This window comes from Myotis lucifugus, unplaced genomic scaffold (genome assembly GCF_000147115.1).
Source record: "Myotis lucifugus unplaced genomic scaffold, Myoluc2.0 scaffold_81, whole genome shotgun sequence".
Classification (NCBI taxonomy): domain Eukaryota; kingdom Metazoa; phylum Chordata; class Mammalia; order Chiroptera; family Vespertilionidae; genus Myotis; species Myotis lucifugus.
The window spans coordinates 803,381-822,700 of NW_005871129.1; the positions used below are offsets into that span (position 1 = coordinate 803,381).

The window sequence follows — 19,320 nt, forward strand, 5'->3', positions numbered from 1 at the left end:
CAGAGAGTCCTCACTGTAAACAGAAGAGTCCGTTTAAGTTGTCTGGATCTGGTGGACTCAAACTTTTTCTGAGTCCGAATATAACATCTTTTCCTATCTCATCTGATTATAAGTACTTTAAAGGGTTCAGATATCTAGTGGGTGATTATTACTAATCTTAACATTTATATGTAAATGAAAAATAAAATGGATTTTTGCTTAGGGGATCAGCATTTTGAAATCAATACCCATAGTACCCAACCTGGTCTCTGGCTAATTTTATTATTATTCAGTGTCATTATTTCTTGAGTTTGTCAGGTACCATAAAAAACCTTATTGATTTTATTGACTTTGTCCTTTATTCACTATGTCAATAGTATTTTTATGTATGCTAGAGTAGCCTTTTTATAACTCCTATACATGATTGCTTTCATAATAGCACTTTTGCTTTGAAATAAGCTTTAATGTAAATAGTTGTAATTAAATTATTCATTGATTTAGAAATAGGCAATGAAGTCAGAGAGGAAGTGGAGGGGCAGATATTCTTTAGGGCCTTCTAGGGTATTCCCATCTTAATGACATTGGGTTTTACTCAGTGAGATGTAAAGAAGCCCTTGGAGGCTTTGGAGCAGAGAACAGTCATTTCCTGATTTGTATTTTAAAATAATCACAGGACTGCTGTCTTGATAAACTATAAGGGGCTAAGAGTGGAAACAGGAAGACAGATTGGAAGACATTACAATAACTGAATCTAAAGATGATGGTGGCTTGTACAGGGGTGGTAGCAGGAAAGGTTTTGAGAAATGTTTGGATTCTGGCTATATTTTGAAGGTCAAGCTGACTGGATTTAGTTGATAAATTAGAGTGAGATGTGGGATAAAGGAGTGTGAAGGCTGATTCCAAGATTTATGGCCTGAGCAACTAAAATAGGTAAGACTGCAGGACAATCAGGTTTTGGAGAGAATATCAGGAGCTTGGTTTTTGACAAGTTAAAATAACTTTGGCATGACTATGAGATTAGTGGTTTTCAGACTATCAAAACTGGTGGAGGATCAGTTGATTATTTCTTCTCAATAAGTCACAGACAGTCCTAGCTGGTTTGGTTCAGTGGATAGAGTGTCAGCCTGTGGACTGGAGGTTCCCAGGTTCGATTCCAGTCAAGGGCACATGTCCAGGTTGTGGGCTTGATCCCCAGTAGTGGGTGTGCAGAAGGCAGCTGATCAATGATTCTCTCTCATCATTGATGTTTCTATTTCTCCCTCTCCCTTCCTCTCTAAAATCAATAAAAATACATTTAAAAGAAAAAAACTAAGTCACAAATACTTTTTATTTTTTATAATAAATATGAATTACTTTAAAAGTAAAATTAGAGTTAACAAACAGAATTACTCTGTTGAACTTCTAAACCCTTACTCTTAATTTTTGTACTTCTTGTTGGCCAGTAATTTACAGTTTGTGAACTGGAACCAGTAATATACAGTTCATAGACTATTGAGAAGCAGTGTTTTAAACATCAGCTACTTGATGTTGAATAAACAATTGAATATATACATCTTGTTTCATGGGCTCAAGAGTTGGGAATCAGCCCTAGATGGTTTGGCTCAGTGGATAGAGTGTCAGCCTGCTGATTGAAGGGTCCCAAGTTCACTCTGGCTAAAGGCACATGCCTGAGTTGTGGGCTTGATCCCCAGTAGGGGACATGCAGGAGGCAACCCATCAATGATTCTCTCATCATTGATGTTTCTATCTCTCTCTCCCTCTCCCTTCCTTTCTAAAATCAATAAAAATATATATTTTTAAAAAAAGAGTTGGGAATCATCATCATAAAAATTAGACTGGATGATTGAATGAAGATAGAGAAGATGTCCAAAGACTGATCCATGGGGTATTTCATTATTATGAACTAGAGGCCTGGTGCATGACATTTGTGCACTGGGGGTGGGGGGAGGGGGTCCCTCAGCCCGGCCTGTGCCCTCTCTCAGTCCTGGACCCCTTGGTGGACATCCCCCGAGGGGTCCTTGGCGCTGTCGTGGAGGTGGGAGAGGCTTCCACCACCGCTGCTGCACTCACCAGCCGTGAGCCTGGCTTCTGGCTGAGTGGCGCTTCCCCTGTGGGAGTGCACTGACCACCAGGGGGCAGCTCCTGCATTGGGCGTCTTCCCCCTGGTGGTCAGTGCGCATCATAGCAACTGGTTGTTCTGCTATTCGATTTGCATATTAGCCTTTTATTATTTTTTTTAAAATGTATTTTATTGATTTTTTTTACAGAGAGGAAGGGAGAGGGATAGAGAGTTAGAAACATCGATGAGAGAGAAACATCGATCAGCTGCCTCCTGCACACTCCCTACTGGGGATGTGCCCGCAACCAAGGTACATGCCCTTGATCGGAATTGAACCTGGGACCCTTGAGTCCGCAGACTGACGCTCTATCCACTGAGCCAAACCGGTTAGGGCTAGTCTTTTATTATATAGGACTAGTGGCCCAGTGCACGAAATTTGTGCACATTCAAAAGGGGATTAATTAGAGGAAATATTTTAATATTGCTATTTGCCCTTTCTCTATAACAGAAGTGTCAGAGATGAAAGAAAACTAGTAAAATGTATATGATAATCTTCCTCCTGTCAGGGTCTGGGGCGCACCACGGGACCCAGAGTCAAGTCCCCACCCACCCACATGCGCCTCAAAATCACGCAAGACCCAGACCCGGCCAGCACCCCTCCATTGGGCTAGATCCAGACCCGGCCGGTCCCACCCTTGTCAAGCCCCGCCGGGGCAGGGGGCACGGCCTGAGGTCCCCCAGCCTGGGCCGGGGTGGAGGCACGCCTTGAGGTCCCCTGTCAAGTCCTGCCAGGTGGGGGTCGTAGCCTGAGATCCCCTGTCAAGCCCTGCCTGGCAGGTGCACGGCCTCAGATCCCCCAGCCTGGCGCCGGGGCGGGGGTGTGTGGCCTCAGGTCCCCCGTCAAGCTCCACCGGGCAGGGGGATGTGGCCTGAGGCCCCCAGTCAAGCCCTGCTTGGCAGGGGGGCATGGCCTGAGGTCCCCTGGCCTGGCGCCAATGTGGGGGGGGCGTGGCCTCAGGTCCCTGCTGATTGCTTGGTAAGGCTCGTTAAGGGAACTTGGCCTCCACTGTGGGTACAGCCATCTTGTGTTACGGAAACACCCACCTCTGCTGTGGGCGCCGCCATCTTTGTGGCAGAGCGACGGTCAATTTGCATATTCCCGCTTTATTATATAGGATTAGAGACCCGATGCACAAAATTTGTGCAAGAATAGGCCTTCTCCCGGCTGCTGGCACCAGCTTCCCTCTGGCACCCAGAACCTGGGCTTCCCTCACAGCCCCAGCTTCGTCCTGAAGGTCATCCGGAAGGACATCAGTCTAATTAGCATGCAGTGGGGCCTTGACTTACGAGTGTCCCGACTAACGAGTTTTTCGAGATACGAGCCATCTCTCGGCCGATTTTTTGCTTTGAGTTGCGAGCTAAAATTCGGGTTACAAGCCAGCTTCAGATACCCCACCGCTAGTTGGCGCAGTGAACGTCACAGTGAACGCCACAACATCAGCCCAGCATCACATGTCTCACTCGTTCACTTTTTAATTTGACATACAAGTAATTTGAGTTACGAGCTTGGTCATGGAACGAATTAAACTCGTAAGTCAAGGCCCCACTGTATTATGCTTTTATTATTATAAATAATTGCAATGATTATGATTCCCTAGGGAACCAGAATAAGTGGCTAGTGAAATAGGAGAAAGACCAGGAGAATGTGGTATCCTGGGGCCAAGTAAGGAGGAGGTGGAGGATTACATGTATAAATGCTGCTAATAGGTCATATAAAATGATAACTGGGAATTGAATTAAGAGATGAGAAGGCAAACCAGCTTGAAAAGAATAGTTTTAGTGGAATGGTGGAGATAAGCCAGCATTGAGAAGAGCTGGAGATAGCAACTATACAAGTCTTTCAAGGAATCCTATCTAATAAAAGGGTAATATGCAAATGACCTTAACAACAGAATGATCAGGAACAACCGGTCGCTATGATGCACACTGACCACCAGGTGGCAGACACTCAATGCAGGAGCTGCCCCCTGGTGGTCAGTGTGTTTCCACAGGGGGAGCACCTTGCAGCCAGAAGCCAACTCATGGCTGGCCAGTGCAGCGGTGGTGGCGGGAGCCTCTTCCGCCTCTGAGGCAGCGCTAAGGATGTCCGACAAACGGCTTAGGCATGCTCCCCATTGGACATCTGCCAAGGGCTCCTGGGGTGCCAGAGGGATGTCTGACTGCCAGCTTAGGCCCAATCCCCTGGGGAGCAGGCTTAAGCTAGCAGGTGGACATCCCCCGAGGGGTCCCAGACTGTGAGAGGGCACAGGCTGGGCTGAGGGACTCCCCTACCCGCCTGAGTGCATGAATTTTCGTGCACCGGGCCTTTAGTGTTGCTATAAAGGAGAGCAAAGATGGAAGTGGTTTTCTGTTTATCTTGGGTTATGTAGCAGTACGCTTGTATGCTGATAGGAATGATCAGTTGAGAAAGAAAAATTGATGATGGAGCAGAGAGAAGAGTATTGCTGGAATGACCTTTGAGTAGATGAGGAAAAGGGACAGGATCTGGTACAAAACCCTAGGGATGGACCTCAGTTAAGAACACGGATAGTTTACCCAAAACAATAGGGGTGAAGGTAGACATATAGGCACAAGTATCGGTGGATGGGTAGACATGGCAGTGATACCTTGTGGAAGATCTTTTTTCCTTTTTTAAAAAATTTTATTTTTTTGTTAATCCTCACCTGAGGTTATTTTTCCATTGATTTTTTAAAAAAATATTTTTTTATTTATTTCAGAGAGGAAGGGAGAGGAAGAGGTAGAAACATCAATGATGAGAGGGAATCATTGATTGGCTTCCTCCTGCACATTGGACTGAGCCCACAACCCAGGCATGTGCCCCCGACCAGAATTAAATCTGGGACCCTTCCGGTCCGCAAGCTGATGCTCTATCCACCGAGCCAAACCAACTAGGGCTTTTTATTGATTTTTAAAGTGGAAGGAAGGGGGAGAAACATTGATGTGGGAAAAACACATCAATTGGTTGCATCCCGCAAGCTCCAGGACCAGGGCTGGGATCAAGCCTGCATGCAACCAAGGTACATGCCCTTGCCTAGAATTGAACCCAGGACCCTTCAGTCTGAGGGCTGACATTCTATCCACTGAGCCAAACAAGCTAGGGCTCTTTTTCTTTTTTAAATATGTTTTTATTGATTTTAGAGAGAGGGGAAGGGGGCAGGGAGAGAGAGAAACATCGATCAGCTGCACGCTCCCCCGCCGGGGATCAAACCGGAAACCTGGACTTGTGACCTGACCTGGAATCGAACTGGTGACCTTTGGTGCATAGGACGACACCTGACCAACTGAGCCACACTGGTCAGGGCTGGAAGATCTTTTTTTTTTTTTTAATATATTTTATTGATTTCAGAGAGGAAGTTTTTGCAGTGTCATCAGCTGAGAGTGAGGATGTGGAGGAAATGTTGCAAGTTTGATGAGAGAGAAAATAGGAAACAGTTATTTAGGGGAATGGGGAGAGTGAATGGATTAGGAAAATATGAAACGATTTTCAGATAACACCAGGGCCCCATCCAATGGAGAGATTGAGTTAGTGTGAAATCAGTAAGCATGGTTCTTTGTTTTCCTGCAGCCACATTCAACTGCAGGCTACAGGCTCAGACTGTAGAAAGTAAGGCTATACCCAGTGTTAGAGTTTAGTCAGAGGACTATGGAGTGAGAGAGAAGCAAGGGAGCAGAATTTAAGTTAGGTTAAAGGGTAAGCAGTGAAAAATAATAGGATCAGTAGATTATAAGTCCTGGTGGAAGTTATTTAATTAATCACTATTCCTTTGTCTGATTAATTAAATAATTTCTGATTCCTATTTATTTTTCAAACTCTAGCCAAAGTAATATCAATCCTAGGCATATAAATAAGTTAGTTTATATGTGTTAACTAAAAATGAAGTTGTTTGATATTATTTATTAATTTATTAACTAGTTATATTATAGAAGACTATTAAAGAGATGTAAAAAATAATTTAACAACACTTACAGTTATATTTTGTGTTATATATTCTGTTACCCCTCACTGGAATAACAGTATAAAAGGTAAGGTATGAATTTGTTGATGTAAGAACATCCAAACTTGTAGAGAATTTTTGTTTATTTGAGCCAAACTGACGACAGTGGCAGGAAGTAAGATTTCAAGTACTTTGGAAGATGACAGTTTTGCAGTTTCTTTTTGACATTAAGGGGGAACAGTTAGGACAGCGGTTCTCAACCTGTGGGTCGCGATCCCTTTGGCGGTCGAACGACCCTTTCACAGGGGTCGCCTAAGACCATCCTGCATATCAGATATTTGCATTACGATTCATAACAGTAGCAACATTACAGTTATGAAGTAGCAACGAAAATAATTTTATGGTTGGGTCACAACATGAGGAACTGTATTTAAAGGGCCAGAAGGTTGAGAACCACTGAGTTAGGAAGATTAAATCAAGGTGGGAGACAATGAGGTAGGGGATTGGATTATAGGATAGTTAAGATTATGTGCTCTCTTGAAGGGTCCAAAAAGAGGCATTTCATAGGTGTGTTAACCTAGATGCACAAAAGCAATGGGCAGGGCTTGCTTAAGGCAAAGTTAACCTGTTACTAAAGAAGTTATAGGCCTGGGCCAGACTGCCTACCCTGACCTGCCCACTTAGGAATTTATGATCAGATCACCCTGTGAGGTTACTTTCCGTTAGAATTTTTACAGCATTCCTTTTTCATTCACAAATTCTAGGAGTAATAAAACATTCTTATGTTACACTTAATAGTAATTTAAGTCTAGGATATGACAACTAGCAGTAATTGCTCTGGACCATTTACCTGTCCTATGCCCCTTTTAGTGATGCTAAAAATAGTATATGGAGTTTTCCATTCATGTGTAAATTGTTAGCAAACACTTTTGGTATCACAACCATTATTAAACCAAAGAAATCAAGATGGCCCTTTGCATTTTACCACAATTTCTTCTGGCTTATATTGCTATTTTGTTACTTCTTTTCCTATTCAGTAGTATCCTGGATGCTAATTTTTATTCTCATCTCGCCATTTATAGGTAAGTGGAAAAAGTTTATTTTGACCTACATTTCTTTTATGTTTGCATTTAATTATTTTTAAATCATTTTTATTTTAGGTAGTGAAGCAATTTCGTAGTGGTGGTTATAATACATTGGTTTCTACTTGTGTTGGTGAAGAAGGTTTGGATATAGGAGAAGTTGATCTGATAGTATGTTTTGATGCCCAGAAGAGCCCAATCCGTCTTATACAACGAATGGGTAGGACTGGCCGTAAACGTCAAGGCAGGATTGTTGTTATCCTTGCTGAAGGACGGGAAGAACGTGTAAGTAGACTTTTGGAAACATGATTTGTAAATGAAATTTGAGAAATACAGCCTAAATACAAATAACAATCTGTTAAGATTCGAAGTCCAAGCAACCTGTAAGTAATTAGTCGATTCCCCACTCCCCCTTTGTATTATATTCTGACTATTCTTTATTTCTAATTAAGAGAATTTTCGACTGGATTCAGATTTTTTAATTTTTATCCATATAAATAAACACTTTTACTTTAGTATTAATTCAAACACCTAGATGCAAAAATCAATGTGTTTTACTATCCCCTGTGCTTCTAAGGCCAGTTTTTTTATGTTTATCTTACTAACTACAATGAGCTGAGAATGGCTTTATATTATAAAGAGTTCCTTAAATCAACCAACCAACCAACCAGCCAACCAACCAATCAACAAGAATATGCACCAGAGATAGTATGTGGCCTAAACTATTTAATGTTTGGCTCTTTATGGAGAACTTTGCCAGTGTCTATTCTAAGTGATAAGGGACTTTCGTTACATTTATACTTTGCTGCAATCTTGGGTGACAGGCCTTCCTAAATATGATGCTGTATATAATATTATTTTCTGTGTTTGTTTTTTAAAAAAATTTTATTGATTTCAGAGAGGAAGGGAGAGGGGGAGAGAGAGAGAGATGATGCGAGAGAATCATTGATTGGCTGCTTCCTGCACAACCCCCACTGGAGATAGAACCCGAAATGCGGGCATGTGCCCTTGATGGGAATCGAACCTGGGACCCTCTATCTAAGCCAGCTAGGGCTATTTTGTGTTTGTTACACTAAAGTATTAACTAACTTTTGTGACTCAGTGGGGCTATTTTTGTGGCCAGATATATAGTTTCACATTAAAGACTTTTTCATTAATTGTGTTAGTTTTTAAAATTTGATTTTAAATGTTCATGTAACCTTTAAAAATAATCCTGAACCGCTTTTTCCGCCATCTTGGGCCCTGTGGAGGCCTGCTGGGAACAGGATTTCTATAAGGACAAATATGTCTGGAAGGCTGTGGTCCAAGGCCATTTTGCTGGCTGTAAGCGGGGTCTCCGGCACCAGAGAGAGCACACAGCTCTTCTTAAAATTGAAGGTGTTTATGCTTGAGATGAAACTGAATTCTGTCTAGGCAAGAGATGTGCTTATGTGTACAAAGCAAAGATCAACACAGTGACTCCTGGTGGCAAACCAAACAAAACCAGAGTAATCTGGGGAAAGGCAACTCGTGCTCATGGAAACTGTGGCACGGTTCATGCTAAATTCCAAGGCAACCTTCCTGCAAAGGCCATTGGACACAGAATCCGTGTAATGCATTATCCCTCAAGGACTTAAACTTACTGAAAATAAATGAAATGGATTTGTTTTCCTGTGTTTTGGTTTAAAAAAAATCATCCTGAACCCATTTGATTCTCTGAGCAGCACCATTGCAATTGGCAAGAACAAGCACTTTATGAAAGGCAGCAAAAGGGGAACCAAGAAAAAAGTGGTTGATCCACTTTCTAAGAAAGATTGGTATGATGTGAAAGCACCAGCTATGTTCAGTATAAGAAATATTGGAGCCTGGCCGGTGTGGTTCAGTGGTTGAGTGTTGACCTATGAATCAGGAGGTCACAGTTCGATTCCCGATCAGGGCACATGCCCAGGTTTCGGGCTCCATCCCCAGTGGTCAAATTCAAGACCATAGACATTCTGCTCTCTAAGTACTTAAATGGATCAATGTGGGGCGTGCAGGAGGCAGCCGATCAATGATTCTCTCTCTCATCATTGATGTTTCTATCTCTTCCTTTCCCTTCCTCTCTGAAATCAATAAAAATATATTTAAAAAAAAGAAATATTGGAAACACACTAGTCACAAGAACTCAAGGAACCAAAATCATATCTGATGGTCTCAAGAATCATGTTTTGAAGTGAGCCTAGCTAATTTGCAGAATGATGAAGTTGCATTTAGAAAATTCAAACTAATAACTGAGGATGTTCAGTGAAAAAATGCTGACTAATTTCCATGGCTTAGGTCTTACATGGGATAAAATATGCTCCATGCTAAGAAAATGGTAGACCACGACGGAAGCTCACATTGATGTCAGGAGTACCAATGATTATTTGCTTTGTCTTTTCTATGCTTATTAAAAAAAATGCAACAATCAGATTCAGAAGGTATTATGCTCAGCATCAACAGGTCTGTCAAATCCGGAAGAAGAAGATGGAAATCATGACCTGAGAGGTGCAGACAAATGACTTGAGAGAAGTGGTCAATAAACTGATTCCAGATAGCATTGGAAAAAACATAGAAAAGGCTGCCAATCTATGTATCTGCTCCATGATGTCTTTGCTAATAAAGTCAAAATGTTGGAGAAGCCCAAGTTTAAGTTGGGAAAACCCATGGAGTTTCCTGGTGAAGGTAGCAGTTCTGAAAAAGCTACTGGGGATATGAGCCCCCAGTCCAAAATTTGTTTAAAATTCAGACATTTAATGGTAACAAATAAAAATCCTATTTGTGATTTACAAAAACAAGCATCCTGGCCGTAGCTGGTTTGGCTCAGTGGATAGAGCGTCAGCCTGAGGACTGTAGGGTCCTGGGTTTGATTCCGGTCAAGGGAACATGCCCAGGTTATGGGCTCCATCTCCAGTGGAGGGCGTGCAAGAGATAGCCGATTAATGGTTTGCTCTCATCATTGATGTTTCTATCTCTCTCTCCCTCTCCCTTCCTCTCTGAAATCAATAAAAAAAAGACATATTTTTTTTAAAAAGCATCTTGTATAATGAACTTTCTCCCAAAATTTTTCATGTGTCTAAGGCATATTCTTGTATGGCATTTAGTTGATCTATGAAAGGATCCCAATAAATGATATGTCTTGCAGCTTATACAATGAGTAGAATGAATTTGTATTATCAATGAGTGGAATTGGATTTTAGCTAATTGTATTACCTCAGGCAAATCATTTAACTAATACCTGAATAGAAAGGTTTTTTAATCTGTAAAATAGTCATAATGGCCCATATTTAATGAGCACCTACTCTGTGCAGTATTCTGAGAGCTTCAGATGCATTATCTTATTTAAGGGGAATAATGGTTTTCTTGTTGTATACAAGTAAAGAAAACTGAAGTGCAGAGAGATGAAGAAGCTGAAATAAAGAAATCATATTTTTTAAAAATGGCCCTGGCCAGTTTGCTCAGTGGTTAGAATGTCGGCCTATGGACTGATAGGTTGCCAGTTGGATTCCTGGTCAAGTCAAGGGACCCGGTTGCAGGTTCCCTAGCCCTAGTAGGGGCACATGTGGGAGGCAACCAATCAATGTGTCTCTCAATGTCGATGTTTCTCTTTCTCCCTCCCTCCTCTCCTCCTTCCCTTCCACTTTCTCTGGAAATAAATGGAAAAAAAATATCCTTGGTGAAGATAAAAAACATTTTTTTAAAAGCACTTTACACTTATATATAAATATGAGCCTTATTCAGAAACAGCAAGATACTAAATAAAAGATAAATTTCCTTTGTGCAATATAGTTACTAAGGTAGGATTTATAATATAGTTTTGATATGATTTTCATCAAGAGTTAATTGAACAGGTTTCAAATTCAAGACAACAGATATTCTATTCTCTAAGTATTTAAGTAGATCAGAGTTTTACTGCTTAGAATAAACCCAAATAATATAGTAATTGCTTCTTATGGCTGATTATTGTAGAAATAATGTAATTTGACGTTTATTTTTTTTTCCAGACTTATAATCAAAGTCAATCCAACAAAAGAAGTATTTATAAAGCTATTTCAGGTAACAGGCAGGTCCTTCATTTTTATCAAGCAAGTCCACGAATGGTTCCTGATGGAATCAATCCAGAATTACATAAAATGTTCATCACACATGGTGTCTATGAACCAGAGAAGCCTTCTCGGAACTTGCAGCGAAAGTCATCTATTTTTTCCTATAGGAATGGTAAATAAAAAATTCTGCATTTTAAACATACATAGTTTTCCTGTTGTTAGCAGATTATATATTCATATATTTTTTATTAGAGAAATTCAACATACATTCTAGGATGTTAAGGGTGTTCTCTTTGGAAAGGATGTGTGGTAAAGGGAAAGAGGCATTGGCAGTACAGAGTGATTGAAAATCAGTATTGGGAAACTTAAAAATATCCTACAGACCCAGATAATCCTCTTTACAGAGTGTAGAAAAGAAAGAAAACAGTTTTATTTTGAATGAGCATTAAACCAGCTACAATATGCATTGTAGGCCAAACATCAAAATTAATAGAAAGACAGAAAGAAATTCTACGCTATTCATTCCTTGAGACACTTAAAATCCTTTACATACATATTCTCAAGACAGTAACATGTCCTCATATAAGAGGAGAGCACTGCCTGGCCAGTCTGGCTTGTGGTTGAGCATGGACCCATGAACCAAGAAGTCACCAGGTGGATTCTGTCAGGGCACATGCCCCAGTTGTGGGCTCAATCCCCAGTAGGGGGCATGCAGGAGATGTTTTTATCTCTCTATCCCTCTTCCTTCCTTCCCAAAAACATATCTTTTAAAAAAGAGGAGAGCACTATTTGCTATACATTCTTTCATACTTCATCCCAAATTCATCTGGTAATCGAGGTAGCCATTTGTGTTGCTAGTTGGCTTTATACAAAGAAATAATACACTTTATCTCTATGACAAGCAGATGGTGACAACTCAGAGAAAGGTGCCTAAGCTAAACTCCCTTGCTAACTGGGAGACAGGGACAGTGTCTTTCTTGATATTTACATTTCAAAGAGACAGCTCCGAGACCCTTAAGAAAAACATCTCTGGCCCTGGCCCCTGTGGTTCAGTTGGTTGGGCATCATCCCGGCACTGAAGAGTTGCCAGTTGCTCCATTGAGCAGGAGGCAGCTGATCTATGTTTCTCTCCCTCTCACTTCCTCTCGCTCTTAGTAAATAAATAAATAAAATCAATAGAAATCTTTTTAAAAAGATAAACATTTCTGGTTGAAACGCTGGCTAGAGGTTTGCTTAGCCTTTACAAAGATTCTCATATACACCAAAGGGTTGAAGAAATGATTTACAAACATTAGGTGTCTCTGGAATTGCTCTAAAAAAGGGAGAGAGTGGCTTTTTCCCTTTCTGTGAAGGAGAAAGTATTTTTTTTTTCTTTTTAAAATTGTGGTGAAGTTAGACCAAGTTATTGGTGATACTGAGTCAGTGTGAAACATGCTTTGGTTGGTCTCAGGGAGCATAGTTAGTAATGAAAGTGTGGCTAGCCTAAAAACTGCAAAGATTTTGGTGATATCAAGAAAATACCTTGAAGTATTAGCACTATGAAAATATGAGAAACTAAAATGGTTCTTTTGAATTTTAGTCTTTAAAGAAGCTTTTAAGGAATCATAGAAACATGTAATTTTAAAATTTGGAAGGAACCTTGGGGGTCAGTTATCTGTTCCAATTACATGTCAAAGTAGGAGTGAATGAATATTCAGCCTCAACTTGAATATCTGTGTCAAAGGAAATGGTATTTCAATCCTTACCCGAGGGCATTTTTTCCATTGATTTATTATTTTTTTAGAGAGAGCGGAAGTGAGGTGAGGTGGGGGAGAGAGAGAAACATTGATGTGAGAGACATATCGATTGGCTGCCTCCTGCACTCACCACACACCCCGACCAGGGCCAGGGATGGAGCCTGTAACCACGTTGTCCTTGATTGGCAATCGAACCCTCAGCCTTTTAGTCCTTGGTCCAATGCTCTACCAACTGAACCAAACCGGCTAGGGCAGTTTTTTTGTTTGTTTGTTTATTTTAATGATGGTTCATTCCATTGTTGAACAGCTCTATATAGAAGAAAGTTCCTTATGTTGAAAAATCTGTCTTTGCATCTTGTTCACATTGATTTAGTTTTGTCTTCTAGATACAAAGAATAGTTAGGATCCTTGGTTTACCGATGTAGCAATTGTTTATGTGTTTGAAGATAGTACCTCTCAAGGTTTCAAACCATGAGTTTTCCAGGTCCTCTCCTTCCTAGTCACCTGCTTTGGATTCACTTAAATTTTTTAATGTTCTTTCCCTTAATCAATGCTTTTTGGATATGCCTATTAAACCTAATACAAATCCACTTAGTAGGAATATTTTTGTCATTTTACAAGACTTTGCCAAATTTTTTATTCAAATGAAAAGATGGTAGGTATTTTGAATTCTTTTGAGCTTATTAAACTAATAATAGCATCAAAACTTGATTGGGTTGGCATAACTTATTCTTGTATTTTTATAAATGTTAATTAAGCATATGTTTAATAATTGTTTCTAAAATGCTACTTGGAATGGATGGAAAATTTTGTTAGTAAAATTTTTTTGTAATATTTTTAAATTTTATTTTTATTGATTAGAGAGAGGAAGGGAGAGAAACATAGATTATTGTTCCACTTATTTGTGTATTCGTTGGTTGATTCTTTTATGTGCCCTGACCGGGGATCAAACCTACAACCTTGGCATATTGGGATGACATTCTAACCAACTTTTTTTTTTAGTATAAACTGGGTTATTTTTACTTATTTAAAATTTTTTTCATTATGCTTTGGTTTTGGGTGTACAGCTTAGTGGTTAGGCAATCTATCTATATAAAAGCCTAAACAACCAAACGAACAGTCGACCGGTCGCTATGATGCGCACTGACCACCAGGGGGCAGACACTCAACACAGGAGCTGCCCTCTGGTGGTCAGTGCACTCCTACAGTGGGAGCGCCACTCAGCTGACCGGTGGGCGCCAGATGCTGGGCTCGCGGCTGGCAAGCGCAGCTGCAGAGGTGCAAGCCTCTCCCGCCTCTGTGGCAGTTACCAAGCAGCAGCGGCAGGCGCAGCAGGGATCAGGCCAAAACCAGCAGTCTGACATCACCCGAGGGGTCCCGAATTGCGAAAGGGCGAAGACCAGGCCGAGGGACCTCACTGGTGCACGAATCCGTGCACCAGGCCTCTAGTCATATATATTAGTAAAATTCTAATACCTGTCATTTTTAAAAAATTGAGATACTAGCTTATGTTCATTTTTCTGTACTTTTCCCCATTTTTCCAGAGTTTTCAAGTGTTAGTGATTCATCTTGCCCAGATTGTATGTATAAATGTATTGTCCTATATATTAGTATATAATTCATGTGGTCTTAGAGGAATTTATTTGAAGTGACTAGGAAAGTTGAATACCTTCCTATTTCAGAAGTCTTAGAGGTTCATATTGTTAGATCTAAAAGGGACCTGAGAGAGCACTTATGTCAAACCCCTTATTTTATAAAAGCTTGTTATACTATTTGGGAATAGCTAAGACAGAAGTTTCCTGTTTCCTAATTCAGTAGTCTTTCTAAATTTTATTTCTGCCCTCATCTGTATTTGGCCGGAGTTTCTGCTTTATACTGTTTATCCTTTCCAGCTTGGCAATTAATTTTCCTATAGAGAGATTATGGAAGTCAAAAGGGCTAATTTACTCTGTTGTGTTTTTTAAAAATAATATTATTACATTATTTTCTTAAAGCAGTAGATCTTTTCCACCACCCTTTACTCCATCCCACAATCCTAATTTAAGGCCATCTAAAAACCCTTTATTGTTTTGGAGTCCCCCCTATCCCAAGCTTCAGATTACCTTTCTAATAACGTTATGATGGAATCATGACACTAGTTTCTATTTGTATGTTATCTGACTGTTTCATGTCAGGTCTTAGACAACAAAATAGAGAAAGTCCAAAAGAAGACAGGAATGACCCTAGCTATCTGACTCTGTTCTGTTAATTAAGTCATTAGCAAAGTTTAGCTCCTGGACTCCTAGACAGAAGGGTGCACTAATTCTTTTAAAGAAGTGAGAGAAGTGTAGGAGATATATACAAGTAGGAAGTGATAACTAGAGTGGTTATAGGAAGAATACTATTTTTAATGAATAGAGTCAGTGGTTTTAGCAGAGATGAGTAGATAGAGAGTTATGTATATCTTGTGTTTGTCTGGCAGATTTTTTTTAACCTCTTTTCAATTACTTTTTAACTTTATAGGATTGAGACAAAGTAACTCAAAGAAGGATTGGTTCTTATCAGAAGAAGAATTTAAATTATGGAACAGACTTTATAGATTGAGAGACAGTGATGAAATTAAGGAAATAACATTGCCTCAAGTTCAGTTTCTGTGTTTTCAAAATGAGGATAACAGATCAGTAAGTGAAACATGTTTTCCGATGTCCTTTATAGTGATTATGCAGTAGCTTTAGGAGTAAGGAGAATGTTCATGATCAGAATAGCACCTTAAAAATTTAAGAATATAAATAGTTTTTAAGAGATTATTAAACTCCAAGTTTGTAAAATTTCTAATTTTCTTATATTCTTTATTGTGTATATATATTTACATGACAATAATATATTTATATAAGTTCTGCCTTTTTTAAAAATATATATTTTTATTGATTTCAGGGAGGAAGGGAGATGGAGAGAGAGAAACATCAATGATAAGAGAGAATTGTTGATTGGCTGCCTCCTGCATACTGGGGACTGAGCCCGCAACCCAGGCATGTACACCGACCAGGAATCAAACTGTGACCTCCTGGTTCATAGGTTGACACTCAACCATTGAGCTACACTGGATGGGTTATTCTGCCTTTTCTTTATTACTTTATGCCATATGGACATTTCTGTATAGGCAAAATTTACATGATTGTTATGTTACCCTGCAGTATACCATACTTTGACTGTTTCCCTATTGTGTTTTAGAATCCTTCTTTTAAAAATGTATTTGAGAGAGAGAGAGAGAGAGAGAGAGAGAGAGAGAGAGAAACATCAACTCATTCCACTTATTTATGCATTTATTGGTTGATTCTTGTATGTGCCCTGACTGGGGGTCAAACCCGCAACATTGGGGTATTGGGACGATGCTCTAATCAACTGAGCTACCCAGCCAGGGCTAGAATTCTTTTCAATCTGTTACTAACATAAAATTATACTATCATGAGCATCTGTGTACAAACTGGTGTTTATTTTCAGTTTTGAAACTTTTATTTGGATGTTATGATCTATTTTGTTTTAAGAACAAATTATTAGTGAACTTAATGAAAGCCAAGGGAATTTGTCAAAGGTTACTTTTGTACCCAAAAAGCTGGAAAAACAACCTCAGGAAAGATTCCTTTTAGAAGATATATAGTGCTTGAAAATTATGGCTATTCAGGATTTTTTTTAAAATTCTTAATTGTTTAAAAATATGAAATGCTTCATGAATTTGCATGTCATCCTTGTGCAGGGGCCATGCTAATCTCCTCTGCATCGTTCCAGTTTTAGTAGATGTGCTGCTGAAGCGAGCACCAGGATTTGTATTTTTTATTCACTAACTGGAAAAGTGAGGAATGGTAGCAGGCATGAAGAATTAGGATTAGTAGCACTGAGAGATTATGAATGCCTCCTTATTAGATTATTGGATATAAATAGCAGTTTTGAAACCACACATTTTTCTTAAATATTACTCAGCATGGAACTACATAAACAGGAATATGGTCAACTAGTAACTCATGTAATATTTATTTTAAAAATGTATTTAAAGGGCAGCTTTGTACTTTATAAAATTATTTTCTTTTTTTCTTCTGAGATTTTAGTTGAAAGTATCAAAATGAGTTCATACTATTTATGTTAGGCTGATTATTTGTGTATTAAATGTTTTTTTAAACATCAGTTTGTGAGTGTTTTTATCCCTTTTACTATTTTAAAAATCATTAATGAAGACTCAAGAACCAACCATTGGAATTCGTCAACTCTCTCTATCTGAATGGAGACTGTGGCAAGATCATCCTTTTCCTACATATCAAGTTGACCATTCAGATCGATGCCATCATTTTATAAGCATTATGCAAATGATAGAAGGAATGAGACATGAAGAGGTAGGTTTTTTCATAATTAAAAAATATATATTTTATTGATTTCAGAGAGGAAGGGAGAGGGAGAGAGATAGAAACATCAATAATGATAGAGAGCCCTAACCAGTTTGGCTCAGTGGACAGAGCATCGGCCTGCGGACTCAAAGGTCCCGGGTTCGATTCCGGTCAAGGGCATGTACCTTGGTTGCGGGCACATCCCCAGTGGGGAGTGTGCAGGAGGCAGCTGATGGATGTTTCTCTCTCATCGATGTTTCTAACTCTCTATCCTTCTCCCTTCCTCTCTGTAAAAAATCAATAAAATAAATTAAAAAAAATAATGATAGAGAATCATTGATTGGCTGCCTACTGGGGGTCCACCTGGGCATGTGCCCTGACCTCCTGGTTCATATGTTGATGCTTAACCACTGAGCCACGCCATCTGGCGAGGTAGGTTTTTATTGTAATTTTCTCTTGCTGGTATGATATGAAACTAGAATACTTAATCTTTATTCTCCTTAATTTGAAGTCATTATTATAAGAAACAAGTATTGCCTTGGCCAGTGTGGCTCAGTTGGTTGAGCATCATCCCATGCACTGGAAGGTCGGTGGTTCGATTCCTGGTTAGGGCATATGCCCAGCTTGCGGGTTTGGACCCTGCTCAGCAGACAAAATGATTGATGTCTCTCTCTCTCTCTCTCTCTCTCTCTCTCTCTCTCTCTCCCCCCTCCCTCCCCCATCCCCCTCCCTCCCTCTCTCTTTCTCTCCCTTTCCCTCTCTCAAATCAATTTTAAAAAATTAGAAATTAGTATTTATTATAAATGATAGGTGGACTATTTTTTTTCTATATAGCTCTTTGTGATCTCAATAATGAACCAGTTTTCTGTCATAGAAGAAGTAGAATTAATTAGAGGAATATCTGTAAATATTGATAGACCAGAGTAAACTTTAAAAAAAATCTTTATTGTTGAAAGTATGCCCTCTTTTCTCCTCATTGACCTCTTCTAGCCTACCTCCCCACCCCAGGTAGTCAACACCCTATTGTCTGTGTCCATGGGTTATGCATATATGCGTACAAGTTCTTTGGTTGATCTCTTCCCATCCACCCTCCCCTGCCTTCTCTCTGAGGTTTGATGGTCTGTTCCATGCTTCTATGTTTTATAAATATTTTTCTTTGTTCAGAGCATTTGTAGTTGAAGCTCACTTGCCACCATTTTAAAATGCTCTGTAGCATTCCCCAGCCATTCACATATTCATCTTGACCTGGACAGTCAATTTCTTGCATAACCCGCAGAAACTTCAGTCCTTTAATATGAAATGTTCTCCTTTTTTTTACTTTTGATTCAAACTAGCCCCACCCAGCACGCTGACTCACCTGCCTACTTCTTCCTTGCATGTCTACTCCCTTAAGTATTGAGGCCTCAGGACTTGGCATCACATACTCTTAGGAATAAAGTTTCGGGACTAATGACTACAGAGACAGAATTTTAGTCAAAGTAGAGATAACATCTAGGCCTCAGTTATATTTCAGCTCCAGGCCCAGAAAAGCAGCAAAACCAGCTGAAGTGATACCATGGCTGACATCAGGACCAGGTGCAGTGATCAATGACTCCTACCCTAGAGACCAGGGCTAGCTCCCTTCATCATCATGATTAATGATGTTTCCCCTACATAACCCATTGCCTGGAAACATTGCGGAGCTCACCTATCTCAGGGCGGCGGCCCCTTCCTAAAAATAAACCCTTATGTCTTTGCTGCAAATCCCTGTTAGTGTCTTATTGGGCTTTGGTGCTCACAGGCAAACAAACCCCTTTAGTCCGGTAATGATACTGGACACAAAGGGTCCATTACTGCCTGTCGCCATTAAACCTGTAAAGAGATAACAAGGTTGAATCTTTTATGAGCATTTATTTATTCTAGTTGTCAGTAGCAGAGAGTAGCAGGTATGGCACCTTAAAAAACTGTTCTAACATCTCCCACCAGTTGGCTCATTACATAGGGATAGGGAAGAAAAGCTATGTGTAGCAGGGAGGGTGTAGCAGGATGAGGGCTGCAGAGTATGTGGTCAGTGTGTCCACTCCCAGAATCT

General features: G+C 39.9%; 1 protein-coding gene, 1 non-coding gene and 1 pseudogene across 2 annotated transcripts in view; 2 read left to right on the forward strand and 1 right to left on the reverse strand.

Moving 5' to 3' along the window:
- The window catches only part of FANCM (Fanconi anemia complementation group M), a 75,127-nt gene that overhangs the window by 25,670 nt on the left and 30,137 nt on the right, over positions 1 to 19,320 (forward strand). The window contains 4 exon segments of the mRNA XM_014457602.2: positions 7,194 to 7,400; positions 11,117 to 11,330; positions 15,397 to 15,554; positions 17,103 to 17,258. Of these exon segments, the coding sequence (XP_014313088.1) occupies positions 7,194 to 7,400; positions 11,117 to 11,330; positions 15,397 to 15,554; positions 17,103 to 17,258 (735 nt within the window).
- Positions 8,344 to 8,731, forward strand: LOC106697544 (annotated as a pseudogene).
- On the reverse strand, positions 16,583 to 16,689 carry LOC111826462. The gene has a single exon (XR_002829786.1). It is a non-coding gene; the product is annotated as a U6 spliceosomal RNA (small nuclear RNA).